Raw genomic sequence first — 17,425 nt, 5'->3', positions numbered from 1 at the left:
GCACCAGTTCTGCAGATCAAAGGTGCTGATATGGTGCAGCTGCAGAACCAGCGAACAACCGACTTGCTCTGAGGAGACCGAACGCTCATTAATTTGCAGCCTGCAAACTCTGCAGACCACGATTTTGCAACGGCGCCGGAAATCGCGCGCTGCGAGGAAACAGCTCCATTTTCGTCTTTCAACTTTACCGGCGGAACTCCTCCCGCAGGATCAAGAAGCCGGGGGCGTGTCCGCGGATGAACATTCCAAGAGCCGCTGATTGGCTGCAGCGTGGAACGCGACTGCCCCGCCCCGCAGTTTATCCATTCAAAAAGCGTCCCGCTTGTTAGCAGGACGGCCGCGCCTGTGAGTTTCGAAGCTGCCCGAGTTCTCGGCGCAGATTTTGATTTCGGGTCTTTCAGCGTCTCCCTTTTACTGCCGGTGGAGAAGCTGTGGCGTCTCCGGTGGCTTAGATCCAGGCGACCTCACCTTCCTCACCTCCGCCAGGTGAGGGGCTTTGCAATTGGCTGCTCTGGGTGGACTGGGGGGGGGGACTCCTTTTGGGGGAAAGGATGAGTTAGAAATCTAATAAGCAAACCTACAAATATTTGAGCGCTCCAGATCGAATGATCTAAGCTGGTTTGCATCTCAGTTTTATTCGGTGCAAAGAGACTCATTATTCAAATAAGGCTGCAATCCTCTTGGCAAACTCTGCGTTGAACTGAGTAAAGCTTGCTTCTGAGTAGACATATGTTGGATTGCATTGTAAGTGTGCCCAATACTGTATAGGCCTATTTGCCAGCACGTTGGTAGTTCTTTATTATTATTATTATTATTATTATTATTATTACTATTTATATTTTTCAGATTTATACATTTCACTAATTTTAAAATCATTTTGACATGTCAAAACTTGACTTCCTTCCCCCTCTATCTGCGGTTCCTTAAATTTATTTATAATCTGCATATCTAAATCCATTAAACTTGCTCATTTATTGATCTTCTTTAAATATATATTCTTGTGAAACTGCAGGTTATTACAATAATCATGCCAATGTTCTTATCTGTTCACCATTTATCTGAAAATATTCAATAAACCATTTCCATTCATTTATAAAAAGTTTGTTACCTTGATTTCTTTATTTATTTTTAGAGAAGATTGAAAAATGTTTATTGAATATATGGGGGGAAATTGTGTACACTTGAAAATGTTGGCAGCATAAAGATAAATTCAACAGTGTAAATAAGTTTTTTTTTTAAAAAAACTTTATTTAAATTCCAGATTTACATTTTAAAATGAATACATAAAAATTACGTAAACGAACATAACTTAGATAAACAAAACATAAATCCTATATCACAATTACATTCCCTGTCTTTACCCCACCCTCCCTGATTTCCCTCCCCCCTTTCCCCTGTTACTTCTCAACCTTCCCATTACTGCATTAGTTTCAATCTTTACTCTATCTACAGGCTCTTTTGTCTCTTGTATCCATCGTATTCCTTTACGTCAATTATTTGGGTCTTTAACATTCTGCCAAGAGGTTGGCCTTCTCAACATACAATTTCATATACTCTTTAAATGATTTCCAATTCTCCTCTCTCTATCTCACTTATCCCTTTTAACTCCTCATATTTAGATGCCAAATTGTAATATGTCAACATTTTAAAATGCCAATCCTCTTTGTCTGGTACCCTTTGCGATTTCCAATTGATTTCTTAATTTCTTAATTTTCTTGTAAATTTCGCCATTTCTACATTTTCCGTAAGTTTTTGTATCCATTCTTCTTTTGCTGGGACTTCCTCCTTTTTCCATTTTTGGGCAAGTAACATTCTTGCAGCTGAGTAAGTTTCTATACAGTTTCTGTCCCTATAATTCCCAAGAGAAAAGCTTCTGGGGTTTTTTAGGAACGTTATTTTCAGACATTATGGTGGTTCTTACTTTGGATCGTAGAATTGTAGAGTTGGAAGGGACCGCGAGGGCCATCTAGTTCAACCCCCTGCAATTCAGGAATCTCAGTGGTCTGTAGTGGCGGAGCTTCATGTTCCAGCACCAGGGGGGGGGGGGCTGGTGTGTGTCCTGGGGGCGGGGGACGCCGTCTGCAGGGATGTGGCGCCTGGCGTGGGCCGAGGGGCCCAGCTGTGATGGCACCCTACTGGGATCACGCTGCTGGGGGTGGTGCATTCCCCCCTGCACAGTGGTGGTCTGCTGTTCATGTCCAGGGGTAGGCAACCTAAGGCCCGGGGGCTGGATGTGGCCCAATCGCCTTCTCAATCCAGCCTGCAGGCAGTCCGGGAATCAGCATGTTTTTACAGCAGTAGAATGCGTCCTTTTATTTAAAATGCATCTCTGGGTTATTTGTGGGGCATAGGAATTCATTCATTTCCCCCCAAAAAAATATCGTCCGGCCCACAGCTGAAAAAGGTTTCTGACCCTTGTTTTAGAGCCTGTGATTGCACCTCTTGGCTGGGATATTCATACCGATTCTAAAGATTTTATCAGAATTTATATACAGCTTGCTTGGCAAACAACAACAACACCACCTTAATGGCATTTATTGTAACATGTTCCCTAATTTATTATCTAGGCCAGGAGGTATGTTCCCTTTACAGTGCCCTGTTTCAGATTAAAGATCGCGGTGACCCTAAACCCGCATCTCTGTTCGAGCTGTGGTTCTTTCTGAAGGAGGAAACCTCTCTCTCTTGACAGGAGTGAAACCATGGCTGATGAGAAACGCAGGAAGACGTTTCAGCAAGAGGTCACCTGCCCTGTCTGCCTCTGCTACTATACCAGCCCCGTGGTGCTAGACTGCGGGCATTGCTTCTGCCGTATGTGCATTGTGAGGTGCTGGGAGGAGCCGAGCGCGAATTCGAGGTGCCCCGAGTGCAGAAGCACCGTTGCGAGGAACTTGAAGGCAAGCAGAAACATCTCTAACTTTGTTAAGATGCTGAAGGACTGGGATGTTTCCGCGGAGAGAGAGGCTCGGAAAAGGAGGTCGGAATGCCAGAGGCATCGGCAGCCCTTGGATCTGTTCTGCGAGGACGACCGCATCCCCTTCTGCGGAGATTGTGCCGCACCCCAAGAGCACAGGGGCCACAGAGTGGTCTCCGCAGAAGAAGCCGTCCAGGTATACAAGGTGAGAATGAGCGATGGATGGCCCCTTCAGGGTTCAATGCCGCTCATAAATCTGTCCAGTGGCATAAAGATTCAGACTTGGGAGCACGGGTGTAGCAAGGTAAATTGGTACCTGAGGGCAATTTTTTTTTTTGTCAAGAAGAAGAAGAGTTTGGATTTGATATCCCGCTTTTCACTACCTGAAGGAGTCTCAAAGCGGCTAACATTCTCCTTTCCCTTCCTCCCCCACAACAAACACTCTGTGAGGTGAGTGGGGCTGAGAGACTTCAGAGAAGTGTGACTAGCCCAAGGTCACCCAGCAGCTGCATGTGGAGGAGCGGAGACACGAACCCGGTTCCCCAGATAACGAGTCTACCGCTCTTAACCACTACACCACACTGGCTCAACCCCCCCCCCCAGAGGCGTAGGAAGGTCAGGTGGTACCCGGTGCGGAAAATTTCTTGTCACCACCCCATTGATTCACCCCCCCTCCCGCAAAAATGGTTTTACGTTATTTCATATTTTCTTACAAAGGAATAATAACAAGTAATAATAATAAAAAACTTTTATTTATATCCCGCCCTCCCCAGCCGAAGTCGGGCTCAGGGTGGCTAACATCAGATACATTAAATTACCTCCTAAAAACATCTCAAAATCAAATTAAAGTCTAATTAGATGGCTTTCCACAGGGTTAGGGTTGGGAACAGTAAGTGCTCCACTGAACTGAAATTTCAGCTTTCACGACATAGGAAAACAGCCGAGTAAACAGCTATTCTGGTGGAGGAGGGTCAAGATATTAGCAGATATGCATGAAATTTCATATATAGCTATATAATCCCTAGTATAGTAAGATAAGACCTTTGGAGCAGGCATTTTTTTTTTAAAAAGTGTTTTATGAACCGCCCAAGTAGGGCAGTAATTGTTCCTTGATAATTTGTCACCCCCTCCATTATGGAACCTGGGGTGGCCCTCCCCCTACGCTACACCCTCCCCTTGCTAGATCCCTGCTTGGGAGACTGCAAATATCAATTTGGGAGCAAGCATCCAATTCTCTCTCTCTCTCTCTCTCTCTCGATCAGGTGGGGGGAATCTTTAGCTCTCCTGATGCTGAGAGCCAGTGTGGTGTAGTGGTTAGAGTATCAGAGTAGGAGACCAGGGTTCAAATTCGCATTGAGCCTTGAAGCTCACTGGGTGACCTTGGACCACTCGCTGCCTCTCAGTCTAACCTACCTCGCAGGGTTGTTGGGAGGATTACACGAGGAGGAGAAAACCATGGACGCCACCTTCAATTCCCTGGAGAAAAGGGTGGGATTATGAATAAACACAGATACATAAAACTACAACTCCCATCAGCCCAAGTAAGCATGGGCAATGGGAGTTTGGTTCATTGGCCCCTGGAGGTTGTGAATTGCCCTGAGATCTCCTGTTGAAGGACTGTATCTAAATCTAATTATTTTTTAATAATAATGAAAACTAAGAGAAGAAGAAGAAGAGTTTTGGATTTGATATCCCGCTTTATCACTACCCGAAGGAGTCTCAAAGCGGCTAACATTCTCCTTTCCCTTCCTCCCCCACAACAAACACTCTGTGAGGTGAGTGAGGCTGAGAGACTTCAAAGAAGTGTGACTAGCCCAAGGTCACCCAGCAGCTGCATGTGGAGGAGCGGAGACGCGAACCCGGTTCACCAGATTATGAGTCTACCACTCTTAACCACTACACCACACTGGCAAATGGTTCCCCACACCTGCTCTACGTGACTGTTTTGATGGGCCTGTGCAATGGCAGACTAAAGAAAGACCTTTTCCTTTCCTTCCAGGGACAGATCAGCAGCTGCTTGGTGGCTTTGAAGGAGGAGAGAGAAACACTTCTGGTCTATAAAACAGAAACAGAAACAGAAAGGCAACATCTGCTTGTCAGTATTGCTAGGATTGGGAAATGAATGAATTCTAGAAGCAATATTTTTGGGGGGTGGGTGGGTGGGAGTTGAATATTAAATGCAGAAGGATCTGGAGCCATTTTTCCTGGAAGAGATTATACACCCCCCCATACACTGTTTGATGATTTAGCAAAATCCCTAATCTTGTTGCAGAAATAACTGGATATACACATGACCCCAGGACACTATAGCTAGTTATTTGGACAACTTGGAGGTGACACAAGCCCCATGTCTCCTGGCGCCACCATTTCTTAGGCCAGGCTGTCTCAGTGACTCTGACTCTCATTAGTCAAAATAAAATAAAAAATCCTTCCAGTAGCACCTTAGAGACCAACTAAGTTTGGTCTTGGTATGAGCTTTCTTGTGCATGCACACTTATTCAGATAACATTAGTCAGAAAGAGACAAGAGGACAGGACTTCCAATAGCGGAGACCAGGAAGCCGTTGAAAACTGAGCTTCCCTTGCAGTTTTGTTCCACACCTCACCCCCAGGGATCCAGGTCTTCCAAACCATCACCAGGGTGCTGAATTCTCCTCATGGCCAGTCTATTCAGCCTAGCTGTAAACAGGCTAGGAATATTATATTGAAGTGGATAGGCCAGGATTATGTTATTTTTATTTTTAAAATAATTTTATGGGTTTTACAAATTAGTTTTTCATTGACGAAAAATACAATCCAAAAATATAGAATTCTCCAAATTCTCTGACTTCCATCCTCCCTTTCGTGGGGTCCACAAATAATCATTTTCACTGCATATTATATTATCTTCCATATATCCATACACGTCTGTTTTCTCCTATAGTTCTTTTCACATTGCAAGAGTTATTTCAATCCTGCTAATGTTTTTAACTGTTTAGAATGTTCTGTCAAATATATTATAAACTTTTCCTAATCTTTATTGAAGTTTTTATTGTCCTGATAGGATAAGACTAAATTTTAGAGCCACTGGTTTCCTTGGAAATGTCTGGTCACCCATAACAAGTGTTAATTCAGAGACAATGTTTAAGGGTGGACCCAGCTATCCTTCAGGAAACTCCTTCCCTGCAAAAAAAAACAAACTGGTGTGATATTCGGGACAATATCAGAAGGGACCTTCTAAGGGAAGTATCTCTTGATGCTGCGAAGACCAGCTATATTCCTGAAAATGCCCTGCTTGCGCCATCTCATTCCCCAGCCTCACCCACCCAACTTTTATCTGTGGCAGAGGCAAATAGAGAAAGAGAAAGAGAAAGCGGTGGCCGAGTTCAGAAGTCTGCACCAGTTCTTGGAGGAGCAAGAGGACCTCCTTCTGGAGAAAATGCAAGAGGTGGAGGAGGAGATTGCAAGGAAAATGGAGAAGCACATGGCCAGTCTCTACAGGGATCTCATACCCCTTGAAACTCTCATCCTGGAGATGGAAGTGAAGCTTCAGAGGCCAACCAATGAAGTCCTGCAGGTGAGACCCCCTTTGCGGTGCAAGGCTGGCTCCAAATCATTGTGTGCCTGCAGCTATGTAGGAAGTGAAAGGGGGCAGTTTATAGAGCTGGCAGCCAAGGCTGTAGCAGACCGGAGCAAGAATAACATGAGGGATAATTTATTGCAGAGAAGAGACTCCTGCTTAAAGTAGATGGAATCGATGTTTTCTGCTCTTTGCTAATGGTTGCTTGTCTAATGGCTTCCAATGGCTCATTCCTGCCCCCCTTTTGAGCTTCCCAGTGTGGTGTAGTGGTTAAGAGCGGTGGACTCGTAATCTGGTGAACCGGGTTCGTGTCTCCACTCCTCCACATGCAGCTGCTGGGTGACCTTGGGCTAGTCACACTTCTTTGCAGTCTCTCAGCCCCACTCACCTCACAGAGTGTTTGTTGTGGGGGAGGAAGGGAAAGGAGAATGTTAGCCGCTTTGAGACTCCTTCGGGTAGTGATAAAGCGGGATATCAAATCCAAACTCTTCTTCTTCTTCTTCCCAGAGGTTGCTGTTGCCAAAGGGAGGCTGCCCTGGGTGAAGCTCTCCTGCTTCTTTTAAAGAGGTTGTTTTATCTTCTGGGGCTGCATAATTTTAGTCGGGTGCTTATACTTCATCCTTCAGGGCATGGGGTTGGGCAGGGATTGTAACCTGGTCTGGGGCAGGCGCTGAGCTCCCTTTTCTTTCCCCCTTTTTGCTGCAGGATATTGGAAGCCTTTTGAAGACGTAAGTGGATCTCACTCATTTTCCTTTGTTTCGTTGGCAACGATATGCCTAGCAGGTCAAAAACATGGTGGTGTTGAGGCTTGTTTGCCCTTAAACATTTAATGACTTTTTACAGGCAGAAATTGGTGTCTTGAAGTTGAAATCTGCCCTGTTTTCATTCCAAAAATCACTCTGTTATATCCATTTATATCTTTTGCTGCTATGGCAGTTTTGATGTCTTCTATTATCACATGGTGGCCTTCCATATCCAATACAGAATTTCTGGTAACTCTCTCCAATGTCTCTGACTTTCCATTTTGACGAGTGGCTGTTGTCACTCTTTCCCTTGCCTGTGATTTTTGTGTGGTTTTAAACTGACCTCTGGCGAAGCTCTGACTAGGTCTGAGTGATATGTCAAAATATCATCCCAAACCGTTTGAAGTCCATATCATGCGATCAGTTTCATAGTTTTTGATCTGGCAATATATTGCAAATCATGATCTCTGCGTGTGTGTGTGTGCGCGCGCGCACACGCTATGCAAAAATCACAATGTGGGGAAAACTGTTCGGACAATGTGATATATCAGTATATTGCGATGTTTAGCTGTTGATATTTCATGACGTTGAAAACTGAATATCACCCAGCCCTAGTTCTGACAAGGAGCTGAGAGGCCTCCACTTGGCTAAGTAAAATGTCATCAAAATAGGGATTAGTTAGGGATACCAAACATCAGAAGGTGTGTTATACAGAGTTAGGCCATTAAAGCAAGAACTTTAATATAGTGGCCATACCTCTTCCGTCCATTTATTTTTGTTTAATGTAGTCTAGGACTTTGGACCAGATGGAGAGCTGTTAGCATTTTTTCTTTTGTTTTCTTTTAAGGTTTGAGGAGAGAGAGGTGATTAAGACACCAGTGGTTTTTTCTCCTGCATTAAACTGGAGGGCGTGGGAATTCAGTGATATGAACCCATTTCTGGAAGGTGTCATACAGGAATTCAAAGGTAAGGAAGAATGGTTGCAAGGATTTTGTGCTGGCTGTGATTTTGGTCCAGATCCGAGTGTGGCGAGGAGCAAATTCCTTTGTAATGTTGCTGGGACAGGACAACTGAGAAAGCTATTATTGCTCATTAGCGGAATGGGCTCTGCTCAACATTCCTCCTGCAACCTCAGTGCATAATTTTGTTCTTCAGAATTGTTTTAAAAATACTCTTCAGTTCATCTTTCTGGACACTGTAGAAACCATACCAGTGAGATGCTGAATCTCTCTTCCTTTTCCTTCTCCAGACGCCCTGACATCTGATTTGAAATATCTACAGAAAGGTAAGCAGTGAGGTCTGATAAACCTCAGGATATCAGGCCTTCTCAGGGTTCTGATTCTCTTCTCATTCAAATGTGGGCAAAGTCTGGAAGAAAGAGGAGCATTCTTCAACGTGGTGTCTGATTTTTAGGTGGCAAGGAAACAATTCCCAAGACAGTTTCGAAGCTCAGGGTGTTTGTTGATCATTCTCCCAATGGATTCTTAAATATTTATGTTTTATTAAGTTTCTGTACGGCCCTCCATCCGAGGATCGCAGGGCATGGTTTACAATACAGTTGTAGCTCGGTTGTCAAACACCTTGGTACTCGTACGTTTTGGCTCCCGAATGCCGCAAACCCGGAAGTGAGTGTTTTGGTTTGCGAATGTTCTTTGGAACCCAAACATCTGACGCGGCTTCCGGTTGAGTGCAGGAACATCTGACGCGGCTTCCGGTTGAGTGCAGGAAGCTCCTGCAGCCAATCGGAGGCTATGCCTTGGTTTCTGAACATTTTCAGAAGTCAAACAGATTCTGTCCAACTTCCAAGGTACGACTGTATAGAAAACATTAAAATGCACCACATGGCAACAACTGGATTATGATTCCTGTTCTCTTCTGTTTGTTCCCCGCTCCCCACAAAAAAAAATCTCCAATAGCAAAAGTGACTCTGGATCCAGAGACAGCTCACCCCCGGCTCATCCTGTCTGAGGATCGCCTGAGTGTGACGTGCGGAGATACGTGTGAAAAGGTGACTGACAACCCGAAGAGATTCAACCAGCTCACGGTGGTGCTGGGGAGAGAGGCATTCGCAGAAGGCCGATATAGTTGGGAAGTTACCGTGGGGAATGAGGAAGAATGGGCTCTGGGGGTGGCCCGAAAATCTGTAAGAAGAAAGGGCATGTTCAACTTCACTCCCCAGGAAGGGGTCTGGGCTATGGGGAAGTGGAGGGGTCAGTACAGGGCCCTCAGTGATAATCCCTATCACCTGCACCCCAACGGCGAGCTCAAAAGGATACGAGTGACTCTGAACTACACTGGGCAGCGAGTGGCCTTTTTTGATGTCGACAGAGGAAACCCCCTTCTTGCCTTTGCAGGAGGTTCCTTCTCTGGAGAAGACCTTCTCCCCTTCTTCTGGCTGCAGGAAAGAGCCCATCTCACGCTCTCTCCTTAGAACAGCCAAAATAGTGCAGGAGGTCGGAAGAAAAATATTGCACTTTTGCCTGCTAGATGGTTATGGGGGGCGGGCAACTGGGAGTTTTGGGACGATCTGGGGAAAACACTCTTGGTGCATTTGAATGACTAGTGAATGCCTAGAAGGGCAAAATGATCTCTTCAACCATTCCCTAATATGGATTCCTTCTCCCCATGGCCCCCCAAAATTGATTTACCACTTCAAACATGTCAATACTACCTATATGCCAAAAAGGCCACCCTACATGGTAAATTTATTTGGGGGTAAGGTTGTGATTGAACTATTGTGATCATTGTGAAAGTCGACAATATTTCATTTTATAGCACTTTCCCCGTTAAAAATAATCGGCAGTTTGTTCAGCAAAAGTATCACTGCAAGGCATGTTTTTGGCACCTGTGTCCATCTTGTGTACTTGTATTAATGGGTTCTTTTGATTTCTTTAGACTTTAAAAGCAGACTGTATGCATGTTTATCTCTTTAAAATAAAATATTCTTATTTTCCGTAATAGATGAAGTGTCTTGCTTCAAAATACAGCCAAGCCATGCTAAAATAAAACGGTATGGAGTAATACAGTAAAATTTGTTGGTGTTGATGAAAATCTGGGGTGATAAGGGTTGAAGCCTGTAAAGCAGCTAAGGTAGCACCAATTTTTAGTAAGAGATCTGGGGGAATCTTGGCAATTACAGGCCGGTTAGATTAACAGCTGTCCCAGGGAATCTGGTGGGAAAGTATTGTTAAAGATAAAATAGCCAAGTATATAGAACAGTGTTTTCCAAACTTGGGTCTTCAGCTGTTTTTGGACCACAACTCCCATCATCCTTATCTAGCAGAACCAGTGGTCAGGGATGATGGGAACTGTAGTCCAAAACAGCTGGAGAGCCAAGTTTGGGAAACCCTGATATAGAAGAACAAGCCTTGCCAAACTAGGAACCAGCATGACTTCTGCAAGGGCAGGTCCAGTCTCACAAACCTGTTACGAGTTCCTTGAGAGCATCAGCAAGCATGTTGTTACGCCCTCGCTACACTCTCTGGTGACAGTTCGACGTGCAGATAAACCTCCCTGTTCTCCAATAAGCAGACTATTTAGGAAAACTTGACTTTATTGAAGGAACAAAGATGAGGTAAAACTAAAAGGCAATAGAGATATGTACATTAAGTATATCCATAACAAACAACAATCCAAACATCACTACATTATTACATGCTATCTGCAGGCAAGACAAGGCTTACCGACGATGGAACCCCACAAGCAGAAACTCCGAACATGCAGCAGAGAAATCCTGACTCATGAGGATCCTCCTCTTCCTTCAAGCTCTCTAAAATGGAGGCCTCACTACCCATCATGTACTTCTTTCCTGATAACAAGACAACCAAGTGTTGTTGTATCCTTCCTTGGCCAGTAGGTGGAGCTGCATCAGTAACATGGCAATAACAACAATCTATATACAGTGGTACCTCAGGTTACATACGCTTCAGGTTACAGACTCTGCTAACCCAGAAATATTACCTCGGGTTAAGAAATTTGCTTCAGGATGAGAACAGAAATCGGGCAGCAGTGGCAGCGGGAGGCCCCATTAGCTAAAGTGGTACCTCAGGTTAAGAACGGACCTCCAGAACAAATTAAGTATGTAACCAGAGATACCACTGTACATGTTTAAATGTGCTGAAGGCACGACACATAGAATCATAGAGTTGGAAGAGACCACAAGGGCCACCCAGTCCAAACCCCTGCCAAGCAGGAAACACCATCAAAGCATTCCTGACAGATGGCTGTCAAGCCTCTGCTTAAAGACCTCCAAAGAAGGAGACTCCACCACACTCCTTGGTAGCAAATTCCACTGCCGAACAGCTCTCACTGTCAGGAAGTTCTTCCTAGTGTTTAGGTGGAATCTTCTTTCTTGTAGTTTGAATCCATTGCTCTGTGTCCGCTTCTCTGGAGCAGCAGAAAACAACCTTTCTCCCTCCTCTATATGACATCCTTTTATATATTTGAACATGGCTATCATATCACCCCTCAACCTTCTCTTCTCCAGGCTAAACATACCCAGCTCCCTAAGCCGTTCCTCATAAGGCATCGTTTCCAAGCCTTTGACCATTTTGGTTGCCCTCTTCTGGACACATTCCAGCTTGTCAGTATCCTTCTTGAACTGTGGTGCCCAGAACTGGACACAGTATTCCAGTTGAAGTCTGACCAGAGCAGAATATAGTGGTACTATATAGCAACTTGTGAGGTCACCATACATTTATGAGCATTTCCCAAGCATGTTAATTGTGATTTAACAAGAGGAGGAGTTTGGATTTGATATCCTGCTTTATCACTAACAAAAGGAATCTCAAAGCAGCTAACAATCTCCTTTCCCTTCCTCCCCCACAACAAACATACTGTGAGGTGAATAGGGCTGAGAGACTTCAAAGTAGTGTGACTAGCCCAAGGTCACCCAGCAGCTGCTTGTGGAGGAGCAGGGACGCGAACCCGGTTCCCCAGATTACGAGTCCACTGCTCTTAACCACTACACCACACTGGGTCTCAACATTGCTGTTGGGAAGGAGGTGGGGTGGAATATATGATCCAGGATATCCCAACTTTACTTTGGAGTTCAGGGATACATGAACTGCCCTTCTGTTTTAGTGAACCTCTGAGCAAATGAAGACCTGGGTACTTGTAACTAACCTCAGCACTGTGTGCAAGGCGCTCTTCCCTCTCCTTGCGAATCTCAGGAGTTGCTATTAGGGTGCTGGACAATGAATGGAAAATGTAGCCATTTTGGTTTCTAGTTACAGATAGGCTCAATGTCTCTGAAATTACAGCCTCCTTGCTTGGAACCAGAACCAGTGGGGCTGGTTTTTCTGACATGTAACACATAGATGGGTGGTCTAGAAATGCTCTACAATAAATTTATTATTGATTGATTGATTGATTAATGTCCCCTGCCACTTTCCCCTTGGGATTTATAGCAGCTCCAGTGCATTTACGGATTTCATGTGAACGAAGTCTTACACAGAAGGAATTCACAAGGAATTGTTAGTGCAGAGAGGCTTGATCGGGTTAAAGACTTAGCTAATCCAGCATCCTTATAGCTTATCAAGAAAGCCACGGGGAGGAGGGTCCTTGGAGCTTCTGTCCCTGCCTGGCTACATTTCTCATGGCAGGGATTTTGATTCCGTTGCTGTCTTGCCAAATGCAAGATGGTTCTTTTAGAATTAGATTCAGAAGCAATCCCAAACACAAGTGGGTGAGAAGATTACAGATTTTATTTCCAACAGCAAGCAAAATATACATTACCAAGCAGCACTTCAATCTGCCACTGAGAATCCCTTAAGAAGTGGCAAAGTGACGCCCAGGTAGCCTTCAATGCACAGCATTGCGGCCAACAGTGCCACGTGGAGCTTCTGAGTGCCATGCACAAAAACTAGGTATTTTATAGACCTGTGTCCTGTTGGGGCTATGTGGCATTTGCCACTCAGAGAAAAGAAGAGTTAACCATGTCAGATCACTTATCTCCTCGAAATCACAATAATCTTACAGTTGCCGGCTGCACCAGATCAGGCAAAAAGGATCACCTTGCTCCTTTCTCGACTGGATTAGGAGCCCTACAAGTTGTTGCTCTGGCCGGATGTCTCCACTCCTTCTGAAGCCCTTTCCACATCCAATACATCAGTAGTTTTCATCGTGTATGAGTTAGCTGATGTTTTCTAAGGTTTCCATTTTTGCTGAAGCTCTTTCCACATTCAATAATTCAAATGTTTTCTCCCGTGTGAATTCGTTGATGTATTCTAAGTGTTCCACTTCTACTGAAGCTCTTTCCACATTCAATACATTCAAATGTTTTCTCCCCTGTGTGAGTTCGTTGATGTATTCTAAGTGCTCCACTTTGACTGAAGCGCTTTCCACATTCAATACATTTAAATGGTTTCTCCCCTGTGTGAGTTCGTTGGTGTATTCTAAGGTGTCCACTATTATTGAAGCTCTTTCCACATTCAAAACATTTAAATGGTTTCTCTCCTGTGTGAGTTTGTTGATGTATTCTAAGGTTTCCACTTCTACTGAAGTTCTTACCGCACTCTATACATTTAAATGGTTTCTCCCCCGTGTGAGTTCGTTGATGTCTTCTAAGTGCTCCACTTTCACTGAAGCTCTTACTACATTCAATACATTTAAATGGTTTCTCCCCTGTGTGAGTTCGTTGATGTTTTCTAAGTGCTCCACTTCCACTGAAGCTCTTTCCACATTCAATACATTTAAATGGTTTCTCCCCTGTGTGAGTTCGTTCATGTTTTCTAAGTGATCCACTTTCACTGAAGCTCTTTCCACATTCAATACATTCAAATGGTTTCTCCCCCGTGTGAGTTCGTTGATGTATTCTAAATGTTCCACTTTCACTGAAGCTCTTACCGCACTCTATACATTGAAATGGTTTCTCCCCTGTGTGAGTTCGTTGATGTCTTCTAAGTGTTCCACTTTTACTGAAGCTCTTTCCACACTGCACACATTCAACTGTTTTCTCCCCTGTATGAGTTCGTTGATGTATTTTGAGTCCTCCACTTTGACTGAAGCGCTTTCCACATTCAATACATTCAAATGGTTTCTCCCCTGTGTGAGTTCGTTGGTGTATTCTAAGGTGTCCACTATCACTGAAGCTCTTTCCACATTCAATACATTCAAATGGTTTCTCCCCTGTGTGAATTTGTTGATGTATTCTAAGTCCTCCACTTTGACTGAAGCTCTTTCCACATTCAATACATTTAAATGGTTTCTTCCCCATGTGAGTCTGTTGATGTATTCTAAGTGTTCCATTTTGACTGAAGCTCTTTCCACATTCAATACATTCAAACGGTTTCTCCTCTGTGTGAGTTCGTTGATGTATTCTAAGTGATCCACTTCTACTGAAGCTCTTTCCACATTGAATACATTCAAATGGTTTCTCCCCCGTGTGAGTTCGTTGATGTATTGTAAGTGCTCCACTTTGACTGAAGCTCTTTCCACATTCAATACATTTAAATGGTTTCTCCCCTGTGTGAGTTCGTTGGTGTATCCTCAGTCTTCCACTGTGACTAAAGCACATCCCACATTCCATGCATTTGAACTGTTTCTTTTTTCTTCCCAATGAATTCACAGATGGCTCCATATAAATCTGACCTGTTTGGGAGTGGGGGGGAGAAACAGAATCCTGTTAGATTTTCAAGAAATACAAAAAAGGAACTGAACACACGCCAACCCCAATCTGCACCTTCTGTTATTTTAACACCGTCTCCTTCTCCACTGTCCTCTCTATGTTCCAAATTTTTAGGAAAGCAGATGAGATAATGGCAAGAGCAACACAAGATCACTCCATTCACACTAAGTAAATTTTATAATACAGATCTATGGTGGAATTGGCTTCTTAGACTCGTCTCTGTATTTTTCTTTTTCAAGTGAGGAAATGATATCAGGCTCGAGCAGAATTCTCTCATCTGAGTAATAAGTCAAACTTAAGTGTTATTGTGACACATGTAACTGTAAAAGATATTGCAATATTTTAGAACATAAGACGAGCCTACTGGATCGGCAAAGGCCCACCTAGTCCAGCATCCTTATCTCACAAGGGCCAACCAGATGCCTGTGGGAAACCAGCAAGCAGGATTTGAGCACAATAGTCCTCTCTGCCCTCCTGTGCTTTCCAGAAACTAGTATTAAGAAGCATTATTGCCTAGGACTATGAGGGCAGAGCACAGCCATCAGTTTAATTCCTTTTTTTCAAGGTATCCAAGTTGCTGGCCATCACTGTCTCCTGTAGGATGGAAGTCCATAGATTAACTATGCTTCTGTTTATTCATCTTTAGCAGCCCTTAAAGGCGGATAAATGTATTATGGCCTAAGCTTTTGTGCGCAGCAGTCTGACAAAGTGGATTCTTGACCAGGAAAGCTGGTGCCACTATCAACTTGTGAGTCCCTTTGTTGGCTTTGTGTTCTTACTTTGAAATTTGTACCAAGTTTGTACCACACTATCTTCATGGAAGCTTAGAGACGGACAAAATTACAGCGGTGCTATAAATTATTATCCCATTCACTCACTCTCATACACAACCCCAGTCTGTGAAATTGGCAAGTTTACACAATTCACTTATACTTCTTCTTCCTAGCCCTCCCTCCACACAAGACATGATTACAGATTCAGTGCTTCTGTGTATACCCATGGCACGCAAAACATCATGGGGAAGAAAACTATGGGAGGAATTCAGTACTGTGCTGTGTCAATCACTCCATCACAGAAAGCATGTCAGCTTCCTAGATGTAATGGTTCTCCCTCTCCTGTCTCCATGCATTTAACATTGCATCTACTTTGGTTCCAAGAGAAGTTTTCTGCCTAGGGGCTGATCATTGGGCTTTCCTCCCACAGCATCCTTCTCCAACTTGATGCCCTCTGGAAGTTGTTAGACCCCCAACCCTCACCCAGAAAGCTGGCCTCTTCTTCACTCTCTCCCTCAGCCTTTGCAGAGAGGTGGATGTTTTCTGTGGTCAAGGGATCCTGGTCAGAATTTGGAGAATTAATAACCAGATCTTCCACAGGCCACAATTCCTGAAACAGAGATCGGGATACAAATTAGGACATGGTGAAAAGCTCAAGAAGCTCAAGAAGCAGAGACCCTGGGTGGGTTAATAATGTTACGGAGCTTTTGGACAGAACTGTAGGCTGCCATCCTATACATGCTTACATGGAAGTAAGTCCCACTGAACTCAATGTGGCTTGCTTCCACGTAGGCCTCCGCAGGGCTGCCCTGTTAAGAGTATCCAGAATGCTTCACATGTGTTGGCCCATTCTGAACTATTGAGTCTCGACTCAATGAGGAGGGATATGAGGAAGCCTTTCACCTGACTGCACAGCCTCTTTGCAGTGGGAACATGAAGCCACTGATCAACCAGAGTTTCCTGTTTTGACCAAACACAGTTTGAAGTTAGCTTAATATCCCGGCTTGTTCCAAAGGTGGCAGCTGTAGTTTCCTGGTTTGGGCAAAATGGAATGTTTCCTGGTTATGGCTCATAAGACACTGTCTGGTTTCATCACAGTTTACCATCAGGGCCGGCCCAATCATGAGGTAAACTGGGACAATTGGCTCAGGTGGCAGATGCAGGGGGAGATGGGAATAGCACATTCCCAGTTCTCCTGTTTGTTTAGCCTTGCTGCCAGTGCATGACCACCGTTGGTAAATTTGTGCAACTACCCATGCAGAGGCCTTCTCTTTTGCCCTCTCTCACTAAAGAATCCTTCCTGCAGTGATGCTTCTGGTGGCCAGGAGACTGTGGTGGGGGTTAGAGTTTTTTGTTTTAAACTTGGGTCAACTTAGGCTTCAGCGTAACTTTGTGCCTATTTGTAACCCTGCTTTTCAGGCTATTATTCAGTCACCTGAACCTGGCCATTATCTTAATAGATATGTCAACAGCCTTGCAAGGTAGGCCAGTGTTATTCTATTTCCACTACACACGGCAGTGCTGAGGTTGCAAGATGTGCCGAGATTTTAACCTCAGTGGGGAGCAAAGAGCATTTTGGAAATGGAGGCCATTTAGAGGAGGAAAACGGGGGTTGATGGAAGGACACCTCTTCCAACACAGCCTCTGTTCTGATGAAATTCAGAGTCCCCTGCAGCTGCTTAGGTAAAGTAAGAATATCAGAAGATACGACTGCAAACCTCCCATGTATAGTAAAGTTTGGTCTAACAAGTCTTTTTAAAGTGGATTAGAGAGAAAGTGCAGGGAGGAGGAATATTCACCACCATAGCTAAAC

General features: G+C 44.2%; 4 protein-coding genes across 4 annotated transcripts in view; 3 read left to right on the top strand and 1 right to left on the bottom strand.

Annotated features, from left to right (window-relative positions):
• The first annotated feature begins 2,611 nt into the window (after window positions 1-2,611).
• Window positions 2,612-5,033, top strand: LOC117042412 (zinc finger protein RFP-like). Its single transcript, XM_033141958.1, has 2 exons — window positions 2,612-3,116; window positions 4,911-5,033. The coding sequence occupies exons 1-2, from the start codon at window positions 2,700-2,702 to the stop codon at window positions 5,031-5,033; spliced, it is 540 nt and encodes a 179-aa protein (XP_032997849.1). The 5' UTR covers window positions 2,612-2,699.
• A 1,142-nt stretch (window positions 5,034-6,175) lies between these two features.
• On the top strand, window positions 6,176-8,508 carry LOC117042411 (E3 ubiquitin-protein ligase TRIM4-like). Its single transcript, XM_033141957.1, has 4 exons — window positions 6,176-6,466; window positions 7,175-7,197; window positions 8,060-8,178; window positions 8,462-8,508. The coding sequence occupies exons 1-4, from the start codon at window positions 6,176-6,178 to the stop codon at window positions 8,506-8,508; spliced, it is 480 nt and encodes a 159-aa protein (XP_032997848.1).
• A 539-nt stretch (window positions 8,509-9,047) lies between these two features.
• LOC117042811 (thaicobrin-like) lies at window positions 9,048-10,034 on the top strand. Its single transcript, XM_033142465.1, has one exon. It carries the CDS (start codon window positions 9,071-9,073, stop codon window positions 9,641-9,643), a length of 573 nt encoding a protein of 190 aa, XP_032998356.1. The 5' UTR covers window positions 9,048-9,070; the 3' UTR covers window positions 9,644-10,034.
• A 3,368-nt stretch (window positions 10,035-13,402) lies between these two features.
• LOC117042631 (zinc finger protein 850-like) overlaps window positions 13,403-17,425 on the bottom strand; it is a 279,120-nt gene continuing 275,097 nt past the window's right edge. The window contains exon 7 of the mRNA XM_033142182.1: window positions 13,403-14,717. Coding sequence (XP_032998073.1) covers window positions 13,403-14,717 — 1,315 coding nt within the window. The remainder of the gene's footprint in view (window positions 14,718-17,425) is intronic.

The sequence above is a fragment of the Lacerta agilis genome, chromosome 2 (assembly GCF_009819535.1).
Source record: "Lacerta agilis isolate rLacAgi1 chromosome 2, rLacAgi1.pri, whole genome shotgun sequence".
Classification (NCBI taxonomy): domain Eukaryota; kingdom Metazoa; phylum Chordata; class Lepidosauria; order Squamata; family Lacertidae; genus Lacerta; species Lacerta agilis.
This window is presented reverse-complemented; position numbering and strand designations above follow the sequence as displayed.

What these genes read in the sequence shown, in the direction of transcription:
- LOC117042412 (XM_033141958.1), top strand. Translation starts at nt 2,700, where the DNA reads ATGGCTGATGAGAAACGCAGGAAGACGTTTCAGCAAGAGGTCACCTGC. An exon ending in AAGCCGTCCAGGTATACAAG is followed by an intron (nt 3,117 to 4,910) that starts GTGAGAATGAGC and finishes CTTTCCTTCCAG; the next exon opens with GGACAGATCAGCAGCTGCTT.
- LOC117042411 (XM_033141957.1), top strand. Translation starts at nt 6,176, where the DNA reads ATGCCCTGCTTGCGCCATCTCATTCCCCAGCCTCACCCACCCAACTTT. An exon ending in ATTGGAAGCCTTTTGAAGAC is followed by an intron (nt 7,198 to 8,059) that starts GTAAGTGGATCT and finishes TTTTCTTTTAAG; the next exon opens with GTTTGAGGAGAGAGAGGTGA. An exon ending in TGTCATACAGGAATTCAAAG is followed by an intron (nt 8,179 to 8,461) that starts GTAAGGAAGAAT and finishes TTCCTTCTCCAG; the next exon opens with ACGCCCTGACATCTGATTTG.
- LOC117042811 (XM_033142465.1), top strand. Translation starts at nt 9,071, where the DNA reads ATGATTCCTGTTCTCTTCTGTTTGTTCCCCGCTCCCCACAAAAAAAAA.